General features: G+C 43.8%; 1 protein-coding gene across 4 annotated transcripts in view; it reads left to right on the forward strand.

Annotated features, from left to right (window-relative positions):
• Positions 1-2,486: 2,486 nt before the first annotated feature.
• The window catches only part of vapal (VAMP (vesicle-associated membrane protein)-associated protein A, like), a 159,219-nt gene continuing 136,683 nt past the window's right edge, over positions 2,487-25,022 (forward strand). For 2 of the 4 annotated variants that reach the window (XM_070896160.1, XM_070896182.1), the window contains exon 1: positions 2,931-3,005. In XM_070896160.1, the coding sequence (XP_070752261.1) occupies positions 2,933-3,005 (73 nt within the window). In that variant the 5' untranslated portion in view covers positions 2,931-2,932. Of the gene's footprint in view, positions 2,652-2,930; positions 3,006-25,022 lie in introns of those variants that run through there. The other 2 variants (XM_070896170.1, XM_070896191.1) reach the window with 2 other exon arrangements.

The following is a 25,022-nucleotide window of genomic DNA, read 5'->3' on the forward strand; positions in this document are numbered from 1 at the left end:
TGCTTTGGGACCTCCTGAGGTTACGAAAGGCTGTATATAAATACAAGTCTTCTCTTGCCCTCCCCTACAGATCTTCACTGCTTAATGGAAATATATATTGCTGTAGCGAAGAAGAGATGATGCATTGAACAGTCTTTCTTTTCCTATAAGTATTTTTTAAAGATTGTTTTTTTATAAAAAGAGTCCCCTTTGTCCCTGTGAGCTGTGAGAGTAGGGAGATATTTTGTCCATTTTTAAAAACGTTTTATGATACTCCAACGGTCTTGGATTAAAGGCGCTATATAAATGCACGTTGTTGTTGCTGTTGAGCTGCGCAGTGTGTGCTCGCTGCATGAAAGGGTAGAATGAACGTGCTCGCTCCCTCGTGTGCGCGCACGCTCCCTTCCCCTCTCTTGCCTCACCGATGTGCGCGGTCATGGAGGTTGGCTCAGGGCAGGCCACATAGTTTGCATGCCAGACACGAGACTCCAAAGTAAGTGCTCCACTCGGAGCTCCTTCATGGCAAATGAGCCAGAGGTGGACAGCGGAAACGCTACAAGGACACCCTCAAAGCCTCCCTGATAAAAGTGCGACATCCCTGCTGACACCTGGGAGTCCCTGGCTCAAGACCGCCCTAAGTGGAGGAAGTGAAGTGCATCCGAGAGGACGCTGAGCACCTCGAGTCTCAACGCCGAGAGCATGCAGAAACAAAGCGCAGGCAGCGGAAAAACCGTGCGGCAAACCAGTCCCATCCACCCCTTCCCTCAACGACTATCTGTCCCACCTGTGACAGAGTCTGTGGTTCTCGTATTGGACTGTTGGATTTGTCAAGCATGATTTCCCTTTCACAAATCCATGCTGACTTGGACCTATCATGTTACCTCTTTCCAAATGCGCTGCAATGACATCCTTAATAATTGATTCCATCATTTTACCCACTACCGAGGTCAGGCTGACCGGTCTATAATTCCCTGTTTACTCTCTCCCTCCTTTTTTAAAAAGTGGGGTTACATTGGCTCCCCTCCACTCCATAGGAACTGATCCAGAGTCTATGAAATGTTGGAAAATGACTGTCAATGCATTTCCAAGGCCACCTCCTTAAGTACTCTGGGATGCAGTCCATCAGGCCCTGGGGATTTATCGGCCTTGAATCCCATCAATTTCCCCAACACAATTTTCCAACTAATAAGGATTTCCCTCAGTTCCTCCTTCTTACTAGACCCTCTGACCCCTTTTATATCCGGAAGGTTGTTTGTGTCCTCCAAATACCGAACCAAAGTACTTGTTCAATTGGTCTGCCATTTCTTTGTTCCCAGTTATGACTTCCCCTGATTCTGACTGCAAGGGACCTACGTTTGTCTTTACTAACCTTTTTCTCTTTACATATCTATAGAAGCTTTTGCAGTCCATTTTAATGTTCCCTGCAAGCTTCCTCTCGTACTCTATTTTCCCTGCCCTAATCAAACCCTTTGTCCTCCTCTGCTGAGTTCTAAATTCCTCCCAGTCCCCAGGTTTGCTGCTATTTCTGGCCAATTTGTATGCCACTTCCTTGGCTTTAATACTATCCCTGATTTCCCTTGATAGCCACTGCAGTAAGACCTCCCTGCTCCTATACTCAAATCCTCTCGCTTTGAAAGAGTTTTTCCTCAGGTCGCCTTTGGTTCTTCTGCCATGCACCTTAAATCTGCGTCCTCTGGTTCTTGACCATTCCACCAATGGGAGCAGTTTTTCGCTTATCTACTCTTATCTACTCTGTCACCAAGCTCATGGTCTACAGGGCCGTAGTAATACCCGCCCTCCTGTAGACGTGGACCATGTACAGTAGACACCTCAAGTCGCTGGAGAAATACCACCGCGATGTCTCCGCAGGATCCTGCAAATTCCCTGGGAGGACAGACGCACAAACATCAGCGTCCTCGTCCTGGCCAACCTCCCCAGTATTGAAGCACTGACCACACTTGATCAGCTCCGCTGGGCAGGCCACATAGTTCGCATGCCAGACACGAGACTCCCAAAGCAAGCGCTCTACTCGGAACTCGTCCACGGCAAACGAGCCAAAGGTGGGCAGAGGAAACGTTACAAAGCCTCCCTGATAAAGTGCGACATCCCCACTGACACCTGGGAGTCCTTGGCCATAGACCGCCCTAAGTGGAGGAAGTGCATTCGGGAGGGCGCTGAGCTCCTCGAGTATCGTTGCCGAGAGCGTGCTGAAATCAAGCGCAGGCAGCGGAAGGAGCGCGGGGCAAACCAGGCTCCCTGCCCACCCTTTCCCTCAACGACTGTGACAGCTTTGGGCTGTACAGCCACCTAAGAACTCATGCTGAGATTGGAAACAAGTCTTGCTCGATTCCGAGGGACTGCCTATGATGATGATGATGACTCTGTCCAGACTCCTCATGATCTTGAACACCTCCAGCATGATGATGAATGATGATGATGGCTCAGTGGCAGTGTGTATACGCGCACGTTCACGTCCTGCAGAGACGGAGCGAGCACGCAGGAACGAACGAGAGAGAGGGGAGGGAGGGGGAGAGGCAGAGAGAGAGAAAAAAAAATCGGCTAAAATTAAGCGTCGGGCGCCATCAGCCAGCAACTCTCTCACTGTCACCCGACAATGGCCAGACTGGAGCAAGTGCTGATCCTCGATCCGCCCATCGAGCTCAAATTCAAAGGTGAGTCGCGGCTAGTGCTAATCATTTTATTTTAAATTTAAAAAAAAATGTAGAATATAATATATTTATTTTTTTGCCGAGCTAGCTGCCCGAGGCCAGGAGAGTGGAGGTTAGGCGCCGCCGCCGCCGCCGCTGCTCTCCCGTTTCCTTCACTAACCCCGGCGCCGGGTGGGGCTGTGGCCGGGGCCGCCACCCCCGGGGAGGGGGAGGGGGAGGTGAAGGTAGGGCTGTCTCTGGATCCCCCACCCACCCACCCCTCTCTCTCTCTCTCTCCTCTCCCCATGCCGGCTGTGGAGGGGGAGCCCGCCGGCTCTCTCCAGCCTGCGAGAGCCCACCGGCGCGGCCGCCATTTTGGTAACTTGGGACAAACTCAAGTCCCTGTGTGTTTCTCCCCTCTGTGTGTGTGTCTAGGCCGCGGATGGAGCCTCGGGGTTTGTTGTAGTGCCGAGGGGAAGGGCAAGAGCTCACTAGATTTGTCCTCCTCCTCCCCCCGACATGATGAGCGGCCCCCTCCGCCGTCTATTCGGGGGAGAGAGAGAGAGAGAGGTGTAGGAGGTGGGAAAGGCCGGTGCTGGTAGTTTGAGCCGAGTGGGCCCCGGTCCCGGCCTTTTTATTTTTTTGCTAGCCTGGCCTGACAACACACTTGAGCTTGGGATGGATGGGGTGGAAAGTGGGCCTTTGGGCAGGAGCGTGAGGGTTGCAGGCTCTGAGCAGAGGAAGGAAGAAAGTGGGGAGGGGTTTTAGAGGCTGAATAATTTTTCATCGAGACAGCATCCTTCAGGCGTGGTGATCTGCATCAAGTAATAACTCTTGCATGTGCACAAATATCCCCATTTATTTCCCAGAAAATCTTCAAATTGTCATTCTAGTGTGGAGGAAAAACATTTATACTTAAATCTCTCTCAACGATTTCCACCTTGCCTTGAAATTATTAGGGAATGCTTTGTTTTAAAAAAAAAAATCTGTTTTTCTTAAATATGAGTTAACACATTAAATAACACTTTTAGTACATCAACTCCTCTCCTCATATAATGGCATCGTTTTGCTTAATATGTCTACATAAAGTTTATTTTTGTCAGACCTTATGTATGCATAATGGTGGAAGAAATGCTTGGGATACTGGTTTAAATCTTTCTATTTGTTTTCCCATTTTTTAATATTCGAAATATGTTAGATTTGTTGAGACAAAAAATCAGGTGGCTTAAAAGTATGTTTTAATTAATTGAGCAAGCACTGCTAAAGCTAGATACAGTTTGTATTACAGACTCTGGAGGTTTTGTGAGGTCAGGGTAAAAATAGTCTCTCTCAAAAATTTATTTTCATGTCCTGCTGCCAAAATTGGGCCACGGCTGATGGATGAGAAACTCTGTACTCCACGATCTGTTTGGCTGCCTTAATAAGATTTTGCCTTGGTGGTCACTTCGACTCTACACCATGGTACTGACTAGCTCCGCCCAAAGTGCCAACGAGGCTGTTGGAAACATGATTGAACTGCAATCTCTGCCCTTCGACACCAAATGGATTATGTTTCTTCTCAAGATCACTAGCATAACATGATCTTGTAATTTTTTTTTCCTTGGCTTCATTCCAAAGAACTGATCCAATAAGTAATTTATGCTCGAGTTAATTGCCGATTTCAGATAAGATTTAAATTATGACTTTTAAAATGTTGCTAACTTGCAGACAAACAAACATACTATTGTTGAAAATTGTTACAGTAGCATTTGTTAATAAATAAATTTCTTTGCACCTCAAATAATATGTTTTAGCTAAGGAGAATAATCAGTATCAATATTAAAGATGATGGATAAAGACTGAAAAAGGGATTTGATAATTTATACTTGACTTTCCAATTGCTATTCAAGACCCAGAATGGTTTAGAAATATATCATCCTTATTGGTCAGTACAGTACTTTGCATTGGCTTTCTGAAACTTACCTGTGGTATTACAGTGATGCCATAGTTTGGGACTTGTATTTCCTATTTGTTAAAAGGAAGAGAAGAGTGCAGCTTTAAATAATGGAATTTCGATCTCAATTATATTTTGTTACACTGTTTGAGTGAAATTAACAAATGTAGCACCCTTCCCCTCCCTCCCAAAAAACTTGCATGTTCAATTTTGATTTGACTTTTGCCTCTGGTGATGAGGAACAGGAACCTTTCTCACGCCCCTCCTCCCGCCACCATCATTGGTGGAGCTTTTGACTATTCATGTCGCTGGAGTCTGAAATTGCTTTCCCAAACCCCTCTGCCTTGCTTTATATCTCCTTGTCTATCTCTGATCATACCTTTAGTCCCTCCTAATTTTTCTTCGAACTCCTGCATGAATATTATTCCTTTTTTTTTTATTTGTTCATGGATGTGGGTGTTGCTAATTGCCCTAATTGCCCTTGAGAAGGTGGTGGTGAACTGCCTTGAACCGCTGCAGTCCGTGTTGTGATGGTACTCCCACAGTGCTGTTAGGGAGGGAGTTCCAGGATTTTGACCCAGTGACAATGAAGGAATGGTGATAGATTTCCAAGTTAGAATGGTGTGTGACTTGGAGGGGAACTTGCAGGTGATGGTGTTCCCATGTACCTGCTGCCCTGGTCCTCCTAGGTAGTAGAGGTCGCGGGTTTGGGAGGTGCTGCCGAAGAAGCCTTGGCGAGTTGCTGCAATGCATCCTTTATATGATGCAAACTGCAGCCATGGTATGCCAGTGGTGGAGAGAGTGAATATTCAGGGTGATGGATGGGGTGCCAATCAAGTGGGCTGCTTTGTCCTGGATGGTGTTGAGCTTATTGAGCGTTGTTGGAGCTGCACTCATCCAAGCAAGTGGATAGTAGTCCATTGCACTCCTGACTTGTGCCTTGTAGATAGTGGAAAGGCTTTGGGGAGCCAGGAGGTGAGACACCACAGAATACCCAGCCCCTGACCTCTTGTTGCCACAGTATTTATGTGGTTGGTCCAGTTAAGTTTTTAGTCAATGGTGACCCCCCGGATGTTGAAGGTTGGGATTTGGCAATGGTAATGCCGTTGACTGTCAAGGGGCGATGGTTAGACTCTCACTTGTTGGAGTTAGTCATTGCCTGGCACTCGTATGGTGCGAATGTTACTTGCCACCTATTGGCCCAAGCCTGAATGTCGTCCAGGTCTTGCTGCATGCGAGCATGGACTGCTTCATTATCTGAGGAGTTGCGAATGGAATTGAACACTGCAGCCATTAGTGAACATCCCCACTTCTGCCCTTATGATGGAGGGAAGGTCATTGATGAAGCAGCTGAAGATGGTTGGGCCAAGGACACTGCCCTGAGGAACTCCTGCAGCGATATCTTGGGTTGTGGTGATTGATCTCCAACCACCACAACCATCTTCCTTTGTGCTCGGTATGATTCCAACCATTGGAGAATTTTCCTCCGATTCCCATTGACTTAAATTTTATGAGGGCTGCTTGATGCCACACTTGTTCAAATGCTGCCTTGATGTCTAGGGCAGTCACTCTCACCTCATCTCTGGAATTCAGCTCCTTTGACCATGTTTGGACCAAGGCTGTAATGAGGCCTGGAGCCGAATGGTCCCAGCAGAACCCAAACTGGGCATTCGTGAGCAGGTTATTGGTGAATAAGTGCTGCTTGATAGCACTGTCCATGGCGCATTCCATCATTTTGCCGATGATTGAGAGCAGACTGATAGGGTGAAAGTTAGAGGATTTGATTTGTCCCGCTTTTTGTGGACAGGACATGACTGGGCAGTTTTCCACATTATCGGATAGATGCCAGTGTTCTGGCTGTACTGGAACAGCTTGGCTAGAGGCGCGGCTAGTTCTGGAACAAAAATCTTCAGCACCACTGATACAAAGCTGGGAGGAAAAGCAATGTGTGAGGAGGATACAAAAACATCTGCAGAAGGTCATAGACAGGCTAAGTAAGTGGACAAAAATATGGCAGATGGAGTATAGTGTTGGAAGGTGTGAGGTCATGCACTTTGGCAGAAAAAATGAAAGAACAAGTTATTATTTAAATGGAGAAAGATTGCAAAGTGCCACAGTACAGCGGGACCTGGGGGTACTTGTGCATGAGACACAAAAGGATAGTATACAGGTACAGCAAGTGATCAGGAAGGCCAATGGTATCTTGGCCTTTATTGCAAAGGGGATAGAGTATAAAAGCAGGGAAGTCTTGCTACAGCTATACAAGGTTTTGGTGAGGCCACACCCGGAATACTGTGTGCAGTTTTGCTTTCCATATTTACAAAAGGATATACTTGCTTTGGAGGCAGTTCAGAGAAGGTTCACTAGGTTGATTCCGGAGATGAGGGGGTTGACTTATGAAGAAAGGTTGACTAGATTGGGCCTCTACTCATTGGAGTTCAGAAGAATGAGAGGCGATCTTATTGAAATGTATAAGATTATGAGGGGGCTTCACACGATGGATGCAGAGAAGATGTTTCCACTGATGGGGGAAACTAGAATTAGAGGGCATGATAGAATAAGGGGCCGCCCATTTAAAACAGAGATGAGGAGAAATTTCTTCTGAGGGTTGTAAATCTATGGAATTTGCTGCCTCAGAGAGCTGTGGAAGCTGGGACATTTAAGAAACTATTTCTGTCTTAAATTTATTCAATGATAAGGGGTTATGGGGAGCGGGCGGGGAAATGGAGCTGAGTCCATGATCAGATCAGCCATGATCTTATTGAATGGCGGGGAGCAGGCTCGAGGGGCCGAATGGCCTACTCCTGTTCCTAGTTCTTATGTTCTTATGACAGCCGGTATCCTTTTGCCTTCTCTCCCTCACCTGCCAAGCTGTGTGAATAAGCTTGGAATGTTTCAGTATGTTCAAGGCGCAATTTAAATTGTTTTTACAGCCTTGTTTAATTTCCAACCCCTCTCCTGACAAAGGAATGCTGGGTGTAATTTTTCCTCCACTGCCAATGGAATCATAGAAAACATAGAAACATAGAAAATAGGTGCAAGAGCAGGCCATTCAGCCCTTCTAGCCTGCACCGCCATTCAATGAGTTCATGGCTGAACATGAAACTTAAGTACCCCCTTCCTGCTTTCTCGCCATACCCCTTGATCCCCTGAGTAGTAAGGACTTCATCTAACTCCCTTTTGAATATATTTAGTGAATTGGCCTCAACTACTTTCTGTGGTAGAGAATTCCACAGGTTCACCACTCTCTGGGTGAAGAAGTTTCTCCTCATCTCGGTCCTAAATGGCTTACCCCTTATCCTCAGACTGTGACCCCTGGTTCTGGATGTCCCCAACATTGGGAACATTCCTGCATCCAACCTGTCCAAACCCGTCAGAATTTTAAACGTTTCTATGAGGCCCCCTCTCACTCTTAATGTACAATGTAAACAGCTGGGGCCCCAGCACAGAACCCTGCGGTACCCCACTAGTCACTGCCTGCCATTCTGAAAAGTACCCATTTACTCCTACTCTTTGCTTCCTGTCTGACAACCAGTTCTCAATCCACGTCAGCACACTACCCCCAATCCCATGTGCTCTAACTTTGCACATTAATCTCCTGTGTGGGACCTTGTCGAAATAATTGATTCCATCATTTTACCCGCTACTGAGGTCAGGCTGCTATAATTCCCTGCTTTCTCTCTCCCTCCTTTTTTAAAAAGTGGGGTTACATTGGCTACCCTCCACTCCATAGGAACTGATCCAGAGTCAATGGAATGTTGGAAAATGACTGTCAATGCATCCACTATTTCCAAGGCCACCTCCTTAAGTACTCTGGGATGCAGTCCATCAGGCCCTGGAGATTTATCGGCCTTCAATCCCATCAATTTCCCCAACACAATTTCCCGACTAATAAAGATTTCCCTCAGTTCCTCCTCCTTACTAGACCCTCTGACCCCTTTTATATCCGGAAGGTTGTTTGTGTCCTCCTTAGTGCTTTGTTCCCCGTTATGACTTCCCCTGATTCTGACTGCAGGGGACCTACGTTTGTCTTTACTAACCTTTTTCTTTTTACATAGCTATAGAAACTTTTGCAATCCGCCTTAATGTTCCCTGCAAGCTTCTTCTCGTACTCCATTTTCCCTGCCCTAATCAAACCCTTTGTCCTCCTCTGCTGCGTTCTAAATTTCTCCCAGTCCCCAGGTTCGCTGCTATTTCTGGCCAATTTGTATGCCACTTCCTTGGCTTTAATACTATCCCTGATTACCCTAGATAGCCACGGTTGAGCCACCTTCCCTTTTTTATTTTTACGCCAGACAGGAATGTACAATTGTTGTAATTCATCCATGCGGCCTCCAAATGTCTGCCATTGCCCATCCACAGTCAACCCCTTAAGTATCATTCGCCAATCTATCTTAGCCAATTCACGCCTCATACCTTCAAAGTTACCCTTTCTGGACCATGGTCTCTGAATTCCTAATGCAGAATTCCACCATATTATGGTCACTCTTCCCCAAGGGGCCTCGCACAATGAGATTGCTAATTAATCCTCTCTCATTACACAACATCCAATCTAAGATGGCCTTCCCCCTAGTTGGTTCCTCGACATATTGGTCTAGAAAACCATCCCTTATGCACTCCAGGAAATCCTCCTCCACCGTATTGCTTCCAGTTTGGCTAGCCCAATCTATGTGCATATTAGAGTCACCCATTATAACTGCTGCACCTTTATTGCATGCACTCCTAATTTCCTGTTTGATGCCCTCCCCAACATCACTACTACTGTTTGGAGGTCTGTACACAGCTCCCACTAACTTTTTTTGCCCTTTAATGTTCTGCAGCTCTACCCATATAGATTCCACATCATCCAAGCTAATGTCTTTCCTAACTATTGCATTAATCTCCTCTTTAACCAGCAATGCTACCCCACCTCCTTTTCCTTTTATTCTATCCTTCCTGAATGTTGAATACCCCTGGATGTTGAGTTCCCAGCCCTGATCATCCTGGAGCCACGTCTCCGTAATCCCAATCACATCATATTTGTTAACATCTATTTGCACAGTTAATTCATCCACCTTATTGCGGATACTCCTTGCATTAAGAAACAAAGCCTTCAGGCTTGTTTTTTTAACACCCTTTGTCCTTTTAGAATTTTGCTGTATAGTGGCCCTTTTTGTTCTTTGCCTTTGGTTTCTCTGCCCTCCACTTTTCTTCATCTTCTTTCTGTCTTTTGCTTTTGCCTCCTTTTTGTCTCCCTCTGTCTCCCTGCATAGGTTCCCATCCCCCTGCCATATTAGTTTAACTCCTCCCCAACAGCACTAGCAAACACTCCCCCTAGGACATTGGTTCCGATCCTGCCCAGGTGCAGACCGTCCGGTCTGTACTGGTCCCACCTCCCCCAGAACCGGTTCCAATGCCCCAGGAATTTGAATCCCTCCCTGCTGCACCACTGTTCAAGCCACGTATTCATCTGCACTATCCTGCGATTCGGTGGTAAGGGTACTGAGTTTGGGGTGGAGTCCGAAGAAGATGGCTTTGGTTTTATCAGTGCTTATTTGCAAGGTATTGTGGCTCATCCAAGACTGGATGCCGGACAAGCAGTCTGATAATAGACTGTGGCGAGGCGGAGGAGAGGTAGAACTGGGTATTATCATTGGGACAGATTTTTGTTGGTTAGATTTTCCCCTGCACCCTTGAGCTCAAATCATTTGTGTCCACTAATTTGCTGGAAATACGAGCTGAAGCACAGCGCGGGAAACCAAGCATGTGGGACGTGATTGAAAAGGGCAACCAACTGTGTATCTCCCGAACCAATCGGATTGAGAAATAAACAGCGGAAGAACTGAGAGTGGGTAAATTAGAGTGGGTGAATTCAATGTCAAATCTGGTATTGGATTAAGAGAGAGAAAAAAGAGACACAGGAAAAGTTACATTTAAAAAAAAAATCCACACTTGTAATGCAGTAACGATCACATTTGATAAAATCTGCTTGAAATTGACTTGACTCTTTTTATATGTTCTTGGCATGTGGCCAGCATTTATTGCCCACCCCGAATTGCCCCTGAGAAGGTGGCGGTGAGCCATTTCAAAGGGCAGTTAAGAGTCAACAACATTGCTGTGGGTCTCGAGTCACACATTAGTGAACCAGATAGGTTTTTACAACAATCTGGTAGTTTTATGGTCACTACACTGGTTTTAATTCCAGATTTATTTAATTAACTGAATTTAAATTCCCCCAGCTGCCGTGGTGGGATTTGAACTCGTGTCTCTGGATTATTAGTCCAGCAACCTAACCACTATGCTACCATACCCCTCACTTTCTGTGGCGCATTTAGTTCACATCTTCGTGCAGATACAGCAACTTCATAACATTTAATGCACATCAACAACGAGGCAGACAGCAAAGTGCCGGTTTTGCGGAGTGGCGTAACTCTGGCTACAACATTTGTATATTTGCATTTAACGCGCCTCTGCATGTTGCCTAAAGTTGATGTACCATTTAAGCATAAATATGTTGTTCGCCTTACCGTTAATGTACATGTGGAAGCTAGCCCGGTGTCTGTGGATGATGTCACTGCAGGGCAGCAGATAGATGAGGAAAAGGTGGGGGAACAAGGGTAGATCCTTGGCGGACCCCAAAACAGGAAGCAAGGCTAATGTTAGGAATGCTCTGGCTACATTCTGATGAGCAATAATGGAATGAAGCAAGGGTCAGTTCCTCTGTTGTGCAACTCGGTAGGAAAGTGTTGCAGGGGGATGGTATGGTTAACCGTGTCAAAGGATAATGCACCATGGTCACTGTCGCGAAGGATGTCATTTGTGACTTTGATTAGGACCGTTTTGTTGCAGTGGTAGGGACAGAAACCTGATTGGTGAAGTTCAAACGTGGAGTTTGCAGGAAATATGGGCACAGATTTGGAAGGTGACAACATTTGGGACTTTGGAGAGGAAAAGAGGTTTGATGATGGGGTGGTAGTTTCATAGAATCATAGAAAATTACGACACAGAAGGAGGCCATTTGGCCAATTGTGTCCGTGTTTCATCGGAAAAGAGCTACCCAGCCTCATCCCACCATCCAGCACGAAGTCTGTAGCCCTGCAGGTTATGGCTCTTTAAGTGCACATCCAAATACATTTTAAATGTGATGAGGGTTTCTGCTTTAGGCAGTGAGTTCCAGAACCCCACCACCATCTGGGTGAAGAAATGTTTCCTCATCTCCTGTCTAATCCTTCTACCAACTACTTTAAATCTATGCACCCTGGTTATTTCCCTAATCCTTCTACCAACTACTTTAAACCTACACACCTCTGCTAAGGAAAATGGGTCCTTCCTATCCATTCTATCTAATTTTATACACGTCAATTAAATCTCCCCTCGGCCTCCTCTGTTCCAAGGAAAACAACTCCAGCCTATCCAATCTTTCCTCATAGCTAAAGTTTTCCAGTCCTGGCAACATCCTTGTAAATCTCTGCACCCTTTATAGTGCAATCACATCCTTCCTGTAATGTGGTGACCAGAACTGCATGCAGTACTCAAGCTGTGGCCTAACTAGTGTTGTATACAATTTCAGCCTAACTTCCCTGTTCTTGTATTCTATGCCATAGGCTAATAAAGGAAAGCATTCCATATGCCTTTTTAAACTACCTTATCGACCTGTCCTACCTTTTAAGATCTGTGGACATATACTCCAAGACCCCTCTGTTCCTCCACACCTCTCAGTATCCTCCCATTTATTATGTATTACCTTGCTTTGTTGCCCCTCTCGAAATGCATTACCTCTCTCTTTTCCAGATTGAATTCTATTTGCTACTTTTCTGCCCAACTGACAAGTTCATCGATATCTTCCAGCAGTCTTGAGCTTTCCTCCTCACTGTGAACCATGGCCAATTTTTGTATCATCTGCAAATTTCTTTATCATGCCCTACATTTAAGTCAAAATCATTAATATATTACAAAAAGTAAGGGACTGAGCACTGTGGAGCCCCACTGGAAACAGCCTTCCAGTGTCACAAACTCCTCTCAACCATTACCCTTTGCTTCCTGCCACTGAGCCAATTTTGGATTGAATTTACCATTCTCCCTTGGATCTCATGGGCTTTTACTTTTTGATCAGCCTACCATGTGGGACCTTGTCAAAAATCTTTCGAAAATCCATGTAAACTGCATCAAACGCACTGCCCTCATTGACCCTCCTTGTTACCACCTCAAAGAATTCAATCAAGTTAGTCAGACACGACCTTCCCTTAACAAATCCACTGACTGTCCTTGATTAATCTGTGTCTTTCTAAATGAAGGTTTTTACTGTCCCTCATAATTGATTCGAGTAATTTGCCCACCACTGAGGTTAAACTAATGCAATTGCTCAGTTTATCCCTCCCTTCCTTCCTTCCTTTTTAAACAATGCTACAATGTTAGCAGTTCTCCAATCCTCTGGCACAACTGCTGTAGCCAGGGAGGATTGAAAAATGATGGACAGTTTGTAACGACAAATGTGTTTAGGATAGCTTTTTTGAAGGGTATGATGGTGGGTTTGAAAGGAGATGTACCAGAGGAGAGGGAACCATATATAATGTCAGCTAGCATGGGAATCAGGAAGGGAAGTTGGGTGGTCAGCAAATTAGTTGGATTGGGGTCAGTGGAGCAGGGGAGAGATCTTGTGGACAAGATGAGCTTGGTGAGAGCATGTCAGGAGATGGGAGAGAATCTAGAAAAAGACAAGTTCATAGGGGAGGTTTGTCTTGGTGGGTAAGGCAGAGGTGGGAGGGGAGGGAGCATGTGAGGTAGCTGAATAATGGTCTTAATAAGAGCATAAGAAATAGGAGCAGGACTACGCCATACAGCCCCTCGAGCCTGGTCTGCCATTTAATACGATCATGGCTGATCCGATCGTAGACTCCGGTCAACTTCCCTGCCCGCTCTCCATAGCCCCTTATTCCCTTATCATTTAAGAAACTATTTCTGTCTTAAATTTATTCAATGTTCCAGCTTCCACAGCTCTCTGAGGCAGTGATTCTTATGTTCTTATTAAGGGTTATGGGGAGCGGGCGGGTAAGTGGAGCTGAGTCGACGGCCAGATCAGCCATGATCTTGTTGAATGGCGGAGCAGGCTCGAGGGGCTAGATGGCCTACTCCTGTTCCTAATTCTTATGTTCTTATGAATTCCACAGATTTACAACCCTCTGAGAGAAGAAATTCTCCTCATCTCAGTTTTAAATGGGCGGCCCCTTATTCTAAGATTATGCCCTCTAGTTCTAGTCTCCCCCATCAGTGGAAACATCCTCTCTGCATCCACCTTGTCAAGCCCCCTCATAATCTTACACGTTTCGATAAGATCACACCTCATTCTTCTGAATTCCAATGAGTGGAGGCCCAACCTACTCAACCTTTCCTCATAAGTCAACCCTCTCATCTCCAGAATCAACCTTGTGAACGTTCTCTGAACTGACTCCAAAGCAAGTATATCCTTTCGTAAATATGGAAACCAAACCTGCACGCAGTATTCCAGGTGTGGCCTCACCAATACTCTGTACAACTGTAGCAAGAATTCCCTTTTATACTCCATCCTCTTTGCAATAAAGGCCAAGATTCCATTGGCCTTCCTGATCACTTGCTGTACCTGCATACTAACCTTTTGTGTTTCATGCACAAGTACTAATCTTAGTGACATAAGTCTATGAGCTTCTTGTACTTGTTGGAAGTGAGGGTAGAGGAGACGGGTTTCAGTAGACGGTTGGTTTGGAGGATGATTCTTGAATTTTGACACCGGTGTGTGGTGCTTTATCTTGTCCGGGAGCCAGATGGCTAAACCACAAGTCTGCGCCTCTTCGAGTTGAGGGAACGAAGATGGGGGAGTGGCTGCAAAACCTAATGGAGCCTTTTAGTTACTGAATGAGCTTCATTTTAAATCGCATTTTTTGGATAAAATCAATCAGAAATTGATCTTAAAGATCAGATGAATGTGAATTTAAATGAATCACGAGCAGCATTTATTACCATTTAACAGAAGGCAATGCAATAATTCAGCTTTCGAACACGTGTGTGTGTAGACAAGCCCTTTTGTCCTGAAATTAAACACCAACCTCCGATTATTACTCTGCAAATTTTTTTCCAAACAAGTTACAATTTGGTCACTGCACCTGTATTCAGCTGGAAAGATTTTAAAAATATATTTATACACTTGGACATGGGCATAAGAAATAGGAGCAGGAGTAGGCTATTTGGCCCCCCTCTACCCTACTGCAGCATTCAGTATCATAGCTGATCTGATCCTGGAGAATAAATTATGGACAGGTTTGATTCTTGGTTTTAAATTCACCAAACCAATCAAATAATCTGAGGCAGTTGCTCAATACTTGATCAACTAATTCAAAACAGTAAGTTTTAGCAACATTTGTTTGAACATGAACGGGTCTATATGGATTATAAGTGCATAGGGCAGACATTTCTTGAATCCTTTCTAACATTAATGTATATAGCTGTATATTGCAGTACTCTCTATCATAATGATCTCACTGGCTGATGCACCAATCAAATTGCTCAAAATACTTTTTGAAACAAAATTGACTGCCATATTTTCCTTAGGTTGCTGACTTTGGGTTAAAAAACATCAATTAAAAAGAATTACGTTTCAAATAATATGGTTAACCTAGCTTATAAAATTGTCTTGTGTTTGAGAAGCTTCATTAATATTTCAGTTGGAGCTTTCAGCATGTCTCAAGAGTTCCGGGTTGGAGATCTTTTTCTGGCAGCTGAAGGGAGTTTCATGTTGCTTTCCACCTTGCTATGTATCCTGGGTATTTATTTTACGACAAAAAGGTTGAGGTACATTTGAATACATATGTAAAAAAACATCTGATAATGACCACGTCCACTTATTAGTTTTCAGAGGAAAATTAAATTCAGTTGCAGAATACCATGTAACAAAAATGAAATCTGACTTGATCAGTCACCATAATCAGTGAGTGGTCTGATACATTGTGCCTTACAAGGCACAACACCGTTGCTATAAAACAGCACCTCCTCTGACTAAGCAATGCCATGAAAGGTCCGCTAGTATATAAGTTGTTTTTTTGTGTCCATCACAGTGTCACAAATGCAAAGTATATCTAATACTTGCATTGAATTGGCTCAAATATATTTAAAACACAATAATCATAGCTGAGCAGGTCTTGGAGTAAAATAAGATTGTCATCTGGTTTCTGCTTAACGTTGGCCTCTTTTCCCCTACTCCAGAGAAAGAAAGACTTGCATTTATATAGCGCCTTTCACAACCTCAGATTTTCCGAAGAGCTTTACAAACATTGAAGTATAGTCACCATTGTAATGTGGGAAACGCGGCAGCCCATTTGCGCACAGCAAGGTCAAAGGGGAGGAACTGTGTGTTTACAAGGAGCTGTCGATCAACTATTCTTGCTGCTCCATCTCGGGCAGAGTTGGGATAGCTGTTTTAGATTTTTTCAAATTCTCTGAGCAACTGCAATTAGCCTTCAATTGGCCTTTGTCTTTTGAAGCATTTCCTCAAAGGAACTAGTTGTGAACAATTATAACATCAGTTGTCTGCTTTGATCCTGTTGTGGCCTTAAAAGAATAGGTTGAAAAAAACAGTGCCATCTTGGCTGTAGACAACATTTAGTGAGGTAGTATTTTTATATCATTAGGAAAAGACTCATCAGTGTAAAAACTCCCTCATTATATCATCGGAACAGGAGTCGGCCATTCAGCCCCTCAAGCCTGTTCTGCTATTCAATTAGATCATGCAGTGAGTGACATGAGCTAATGCTCCTGTCATTTTAAAACTAGTAATTTTGCCCATGAGAGGGGTTAAGCTGGAAAAATTCATTAAAATGCAGTTCATAACTCTATTCACAAAATAAGACAAAATAGAATACAAACAAAAAGTAGCTAATTAGCAAGTGGACAAGGGAGAACCAGGGGATGTGGTGTATTTGGACTTTCAAAAGGCTTTTGACAAGGTCCCACACAAGAGATTGGTGTGCAAAATTAAAGCACATGGTATTGGGGGTAATGTACTGACATGGGTAGAGAACTGGTTGGCAGACAGGAAGCAGAGAGTCGAGATAAACGGGTCCTTTTCAGAATGGCAGGCAATGACTAGTGGGGTACTGCAGGACTCAGTGCTGGGACCCCAGCTATTTACAATATACATTAATGATTTAGATGAAGGAATTGAGTGTAATATCTCCTAGTTTGCAGAAGACACTAAGCTGGGTGGCGGTGTGAGCTGTGAGGAGGATGCTAAGAGGCTGCAGAGTGACTTGGACAGGTTAGGTGAGTGGGCAAATGCATGGCAGATGCACTATAATGTGGATAAATGTGAGGTTATCCACTTTGGTGGTAAAAACACAAAGGCAGAATATTACCTGAATGGCGGCAGATTAGGAAAAGGGGAGGTGCAATGAGACCTGGGTGTCTTGGTACATCAGTCATTGAAAGTTGGGGTTAGGGTTAGAGCAGACGGTGAAAAAGGCAAATGGTATGTTGCCCTTTATAGCTAGGGGATTTGAGTATAGGAGCAGGGACCTGGAATAGTGTGTTCAGTTTTGGTCTCCTAATCTGAGGAAGGATGTTCTTGCTATTGAGGGAGTGCAGTGAAGGTTCACTAGACTGATTCCCGGGATGGCTGGACTGACATATGAGGAGAGACTGGATCGGCTGGGCCTGTATTCACTGGAGTTCAGAAGGATGAGAGGGAATCTCATAGAAACATATAAAATTCTGACGGGATTGGACAGGTTAGATGCAGGAAGAATGTCCCCGATGTTGGGAAAGTCCAGAACCAGGGGACACAGTCTAAGGATAAGGGGTAAGCCATTTAGGACCGAGATGAGGAGAAACTTCTTCACTCAGAGAGTTGTTAACAGGATTACCATTTCCAGGATTTAAGACTCCACCAGCAGCTTGGTATTGCATGTAAAATTCTAGTGGAAGCCCAGATTTAGTGCTTCTAATCACTCAACTTCAGCAAATGAAATTCTAGTTTACACCAGTTAACCTGTAAAATCCCTTTCAGACTGCATCTTTCATTTGAACCCTCTACATATACTGTCAAAGAACATAGAAACTTAGAAAATAGGTGCAGGAGTAGGCCATTCGACCCTTTGAGCCTGTACCACCATTCAATATGATCATGGCTGATCATTCACCTCAGGATCCCTTTCCTGCTTTCTCTCCATTCCCTTGATCCCTTTAGCTGTAAGGGCCATATCTAACTCCCTCTTGAATATATCCAATGAGCTGGCATCAACAACTTTCTGCGGTAGGGAATTCCTGCACCTATTTTCTATGTTTCTATGTTCTTTGACAGTATATGTAGAGGGTTCAAATGAAAGATGCAGTCTGAAAGGGATTTTACAGGTTAACTGGTGTAAACTAGAATTTCATTTGCTGAAGTTGAGTGATTAGAAGCACCAAATCTGATCTTCCACTAGAATTTTATGTGCAATACCAAGCTGCTGGTGGAGTCTTAAATACTGGAAACGGTAATCATGTTAATCACCTTCCATTTCATATGCAGTGCAATGCTGTGGAGTGCATTCGATTAACCTTTGTGTTGGAGTCATTGAACTAGTAGTCTATAGTTCACAGTGGAGCTGAGTATGAGCAAAGGATTCATTCGTAATACATGGATAGAGCATGCAGCATTGACGAAGTGGTAGGACTTCTTTAATCTGACACCTGGCCTAACAGCTGATCTTCACAACTGATCTATTGAGTGTTTAAATAATTTGATTTTAGTTAGAAGTTTGTGATGGTTTTTTGTTTTTGGCATGGGCAATACATACTGTAATTGGACTGTTTCTAAAGATGATTTTAATGCTTTAATCTAAATGTCTCCATTTTTGTTCCATTTGAATTGAAAAGTTTAGATTTAATAGAAGCGGTTATGCAAGAGTTAGTTCCAGTGTTGTGAAATCTGCTGCCATAATATTTCAGGAGGATTTTCAGAGCACCAGTAGTAACACAAAAATACTACACCGTGGTTGGTTCAAAGTACGATTGTAACTTTTGTTTCTGGGTGCTGGATCTTTGTGTTTCTGAAAATCTTTATCCTGCACTTTAAACTGTTGTTGCCATGGGCAGCCATTTCAGCAGGTTGACCTATCCACTTTGTCGGAGACAGCACAGCTCTTATAGAAATGTAAATAGTTGCTGTGGTGATGTGGCCATTGGCCAGAAAAATGGCAGCTGGCTCAGTCAGCAGCTGCCTCATGTTGTATCATCTCTTCTGCATCCAGAACAGTGGGGGGACACAACTTTTGCGATGGTTTTCTATGCCAGTGGTGGCACTGCTGTAAATGCAGCATGATTAATTCCACTGGCAAGAGTTAAAGATGCAAGTGTTGCTTTAATGGTTAAATGAAGGGTTGACTCCCGAACAGGAATAAAATCAACCTCAAGTGATGAGTGGAAAATTTGCTTTGTCAGACGCACTATTGTGTTTAGATGCAGCAGTGCCCCAGAATTAACTTTGCATGATAAAATGTTATTGGTGCAGTTCGTACCTGTGAACTCATCCCTTTTTGACGTGGAAGCAAGTCATCCTCGATACGAGGGACCACCTATGATGACGATGACTTTACTACATGACCTTCCATAAGATTGACAGATGTACTAATAAGCTAGTGGACCCAGTAATATTGGCTGCACACATTGCATACTGTAGCTTCTTGGAAACGTAGAGCATCTGTGAGTATTTGCATGGTGTTTAGTGTTTTGTGGTCTGATCTGAATTAGTGCATGGCCACAAGTTTGTAAGGACTTCGAAAAGTTAAATATAACTGACATTTCTCTTGTTGCATGGAGGTAGAAGCAAAATCAAAGGTTTAATGTTTGGAGCAGCTGTTTACTCTCAATGGATGCCTACTGAAAATTACAAAGGTATTGAGTTCAGCTTGCATCATGGACTTCAAAGTGAAGTATGAGTATTTCTAAGCAATAATCCACAAGGTGTTGCTGTCTTGCAATGTATTTTGTGAAATATTTATGCTGAGAGGGCATTTTTACTCTCTTTTGCTGATGGATATTGGCCACACTGCTCCTTATGTATCACATGAATGGATGAGTGATTGTGACATAATCAGAGTTTCAGTGATGGTCCACAGTTGATGAATTGTATTGGGGATGTGAGTAGGCCTATGTAGAGTATTGTTACCAATATGCTACATGAAACATCACACTTAAATCGATATGCTTGATATGCTTTGTACCAGTATGTATCTTGAATTGTATTAATTCATGATCCCACTTCTGTCACCATCAATTATTAGCCTGCAATGATCAGTTCTTCACCATTGTGTTACAAGGAGTCTATAGTACAGAAACGGGTCATTTGGCTCGACTTGTCCATGCTGGCATTTATGCTCCACACAAACCTCCCACCCCTCTTCATCTAACCTTATCAGCATATCCTTTTTCCTTTCTCCCCCTTGTGCTTATCTAGCTTCCCCTTAATTGCATCTATGGTACTTGCCTTAACCACTCCTTGTGGTAGTGTGTTCCACTTTTTTTTGGGTGATGATGTTTGTCCTGAATTTCGTATTGGATTTATTAGTGATTATCTTTAATTTATGACGTCTAGTTTTGGACTCCCGCATAAGTGTTAACATTTTCTGCACGTCTACCTTATCAAACCCTCAGGTCACACCTCAGCCTTCTCTTTTCTACTGTTCACCCTTTCTTGATGAGTCTGATCTGGTACCAATCCATGTGAATCTTTCTTGCACCTTCACCAATGCCGCCATATCCTTTTTATAATATGGAGACCTGAACTGCGCACAGTACTTCACAAGTGTCGTCTAACTGAGGTTCTATACAAGTTTAACATAACTTCTCTACTTTTCAGTTATATCTCTCTGGAAATGAACCCCAGTGCTTGGTTTTCTTTTTTAATTGCCTTATTAACCTACTTTTAGTGATTTATGTATCTGTACCCCTAGATCCCACTGCTCCGCTCCCCATTTAGACGATTTACAGCAGTAAGCCTGAGGATTGGGAGGTTTTTAGAATTCAGCAAAAGACTAAGAAATTGATAAAAGGGAAAATAGAATACAAGAGTAAACTAGCGAGAGACATAAAAACAGACAGTAAAAGCTTCTATAGATGTGTAAAAAAAAGAAAAGATTAGCCCTTACAGGCTGAGACAGGAGAAATTATAATTGGGAATTAGGAAATGACAGATAAATTAAACAAATTCTGTCTGTCTTCACAGAAGAAGATACAAAAAAAACCTCCCGTAAATAGTGGAGAAACAAGGGTCTAGCGAGAATAAGGGACTGAAAGAAATTAGTATTAGTAAGAAAAATAATACTCGAGCAATTAATGGGACTAAAAGCTGATAAATCCCCTGGACCTGATGACCTAGGGTTTTGAAAGAGGTGGCTATAGAGATAGTGGATGCATTGTTTGTCATCTTCCAAAATTCCATAGATTATAGAAAGATATTTGAAGGTAGCAAATGTAACCCCGCTATTTAAAAAAGGAGGGAGAGAGAAAAAGGGGAGCTACAGACCAGTTAGCCTGACATCAGTAGTAGGGAAAATGCTAGAATCTATTAAGGACGTGGTAACAGGGAACTTAAAAAATAATAATAGGTTTAGGCAGCGTCAACACGGATTTATGAAAGGGAAATCATGTTTGACGAATCTGAGTTTTTTGAGTTTTTAACTAGCAGAATAGATAAGGGGGAACCACTGGATGTGGTGCATTTGGATTTTCAGAAGACATTTAAAATAAAAGAGGGAGAAATATTAAATAAACAAATCAGGCTGAAAGAGGATAAAAACCCTGGCCCGAAAGAATTACATCAGATTTTAAAAGAATCTAGGGAAGAGATACCAGTGGAACTATTACACATATTTAATAATGTTTTGAAAAATGGTGGTGTGCCATAGCTATATTTTAGAAGTGAGATAGAACATGTCCTGGCAACTTCTTAGGCAGTCCCTCAGAGTCGAGGATGACTTGCTGCCACACTAAACATGGAGTTCTCAGGTGACTGATGAGCCCGATACGGGAACTAAAGTCTCTTTCACCGGTTGGGCAGACGGTGGTTGAAAGGATGTTGGTTGAAGTGCCGGTTTGTTGAAGTGCTTGGGTTGTCGTGCGCACCTTCTGCGTTTGGTCTCTGCTTGCTCCCAGCGAAGAGACTTGGTGTTCGGCACCTTCTCTGATTATTCTCTTCCACTTTGAGCATTCTTGCGCCAGGGATTCCCAGGTGTCGATGAGGATGTTGAACTTCTTCAAGGAGGCCTTGGGGTCCTTGAAGCGTTTCCTCTGCCCACCTGGGGCTCGTTTGCCGTGTCGGAGCTCCGAGTAGAGCACTTGTTTTTGGACTCTTATCGGGCATGCGGACGATGTGGCCCGTCCATCGGAGCTGATCGAACATTGTCAATGCTTCGATGCTGAGGATGTTGGCCTGGTCGAGAACACTGACGTCAGTGCGCCTATCCCGGCAACTATAGACCAGCTTAACATCGGTGGTAGGAAAAATAATTGAATCCCGACTAAAGGAGAAAATAGAAAGACATCTAGAAAGCAAAAATATAATAATGAAGAGTCAGCATGGATTTCAAAAGGGAAAGTCTTGCTTGACAATCCTCACTGAATTCTTTGAAGAGGTAAGAGAGCGCAGGCAAGGGTATTGCAGTAGATATAATAGATCTTGATTTTCAAAAGGGTTTCGATAATAGGCCACAAAATAGATTAATGAATAAGGTGAGCACGTGCGGAGTCAGGGAAGAAGTAGCAGAATGGATAACTAGCTGGCTTCAAGACAAAGTAGAGAGTACATTAGAACATAAGAAATAGGAGCAGGAGTAGGCCATACGGCCCCTTGAGCCTGCTCCGCCATTCAATAAGATCATGGCTGATCATTCACCTCAGTGCCCCTTTCCTGCTTTCTCTCCAAACCCCTTGATCCCTTTAGCCATCAGGACCCCATCTAACACCCTCTTGAAAATATCTAACGTACTAGCGTCAAAACTCTCTGCGGCAATGAATTCCAGAGGTTAACAACTCTTGAGTGAAGAAGTTTCTCCTCATCTCAGTCCTAAATGGCTTACCCCTTATCCTTAGACTGTGACCCCTGGTTCTGGACTTCCCCAACATTGGGAACATTCTTCCTGCATCTAACCCGTCCAGTCCTGTCAGAATTTTGTACGTTTCTATGAGATCCCCTCTCATTCTTCTAAACTCCAGTGAATACAGGCCCAGTCGATCCTGCCTCTCCTCATATGTCAGTCCCGCCATCCCGGGAATCAGTCTGGTGAACCTTTGCACTCCTTCAATAGCAAGAACATCCTTCCTCACATTAGGAGACCAAACCTGAACACACTATTCCAGGTGAGGCCTTACCAAGGTCCTGTACAACTGCAGTAAGACCGCCCTGCTCCTATTCTCAAATCCCCAACTTGCCATTTGCCGCCTTCACCGCCTGCTGTACCTGCACCCCAACTTTCAATGACTGATGTACCATGACACCCATGTCTCGTTGCACCTCCCCTTTTCCTAATCTGCCGCCATTCAGATAATCTGCCTTCATGTTTTTGCCCCCAAAGTGGATAACCTCACATTTATCCACATTATACTGCATCTGCCATGCATTTGCCCACTCACACAACCTGTCCAAGTCACCCTGCAGCCTCTTAGTATCCTCCTCACAGCTCACACTGCCGCCCAGCTTTGTGTCATCTGCAAACTTGGAGATATTAGGCTCAATTCCTACATCAAAATCATTGAGGCATATTGTAAAGAGCTGGGGTCCCAGCACTGAGCCCTGCGGCACCCCACTAGTCACTGCCTGCCATTCTGACAAGGACCCGTTTATCCCTACTCTCTGCTTCCTGTCTGCCAACCAGTTCTCTATCCATGTCAATACATTACCCCCAATACCATTTGCTTTAATTTTGCACACCAACCTTTTGTGTGGGACCTTGTCAAAAGACTTTTGAAAGTCCAAATACACCACATCCCCTGCTTCTCCCTTGTCCACTCTACTAGTTACATCCTCAAAAAATTCTCAAGATTTGTCAGGTATGATTTCCCTTTCATAAAACCATGCTGACCTGGACCGATCCTGTCACTGCTTTCCAAATGCGCTGCTTTGTCATCTTTAATAATTGATTCCAACATTTTCCTCACTACTGATGCCAAGCTAACCGGTCTATAATTACCTGTTTTCTCTCTCCTTTTTTAAAAAGTATTGTTACATTAGCTACCCTCCAGTCCATAGGAACTGATCCAGAGTCGATAGACTGTTGGAAAATGATCAACAGTGCATCCACTATTTCTATGGCCTCTTCCTTAAGTACTCTGAGATGCAGACTATCAGGCCCTGGGGATTTATCGACCTTCAATCCCATCAATTTCCCGAACACAATTTCCTGACTAATAAGGATTTCCTTCAGTTCCTCCTTCTCGCTAGACCCTCGGTCCCCTAGTATTTCCAGAAGGTTATATGTGTCTTTCTCCTTCGTGAAAACAGAACCAAAGTATTTGTTCATTTGGTCTGCCATTTCTTTGTTCCCCATTATAAATTCACCTGACTCTGACTGTAAGGGACCTACGTTTGTCTTCACTAATCTCTTTCTCTTCACATATCTATAGAAGCTTTTGCAGTCAGTTTTTATGTTCCCAGCAAGCTTCCTCTCGTACTCTATTTTCCTGCTCCTAATTAAACCATTTGTCCTCCTCTGCTGAATTCTAAATTTCTCCTCGTCCTCAGGTTTGCTGCTTTTTCTGGCAAATTTATATGCCTCTTCCTTGTATTTAACACTATCCCTAATTTCTCTTGTTAGCCACGGTTGAGCCACCTTCCCAGTTTTGTTTTTACTCCAGGCAGGGATGTACAATTGTTGAAGTTCATCCACGTGATCTTTAAATATTTGCCATTGCCTATCCACCGTCAACCCTTTAAGTATCATTTGCCAGTCTATTCTAGCCAATTCACATCTCATACCATCGAAGTTACCTTTCCTTAAGTTCAGGACCCTAGTCTCTGAATTAACTGTGTCACTCTCCATCTTTAATAAAGAATTCTACCATATTATGGTCACTCTTCCCCAAGGAGCCTCGCACATCAAGATTGCTAATTAGTCCTTTCTCATTACACATCACCCAGTCTAGGATGGCCAGCCCTCTAGTTGGTTCCACAACATATTGGTCTAAAAAACCATCCCTAATACAATCCAGGAAATCCTCCTCCACCGTATTGCTACCAGTTTGGTTAGCCCAATCTATATGTAGATTAAAGTCGCCCATGATAACTGCTGTACCTTTATTGCACGCATCCCTAATTTCTTGTTTGATGCTGTCCCCAACCTCACTACTACTGTTTGGTGGTCTGTACACAACTCCCACTAGCGTTTTCTGCCCTTTGGTATTCCGCAGCTCTACCCATACAGATTCCACATCATCCAAGCTATGTCCTTCCTTACTATTGTGTTAATTTCCTCTTTAACCAGCAA

The sequence above is a fragment of the Pristiophorus japonicus genome, chromosome 1, assembly GCF_044704955.1.
Source record: "Pristiophorus japonicus isolate sPriJap1 chromosome 1, sPriJap1.hap1, whole genome shotgun sequence".
Taxonomy (NCBI): domain Eukaryota; kingdom Metazoa; phylum Chordata; class Chondrichthyes; family Pristiophoridae; genus Pristiophorus; species Pristiophorus japonicus.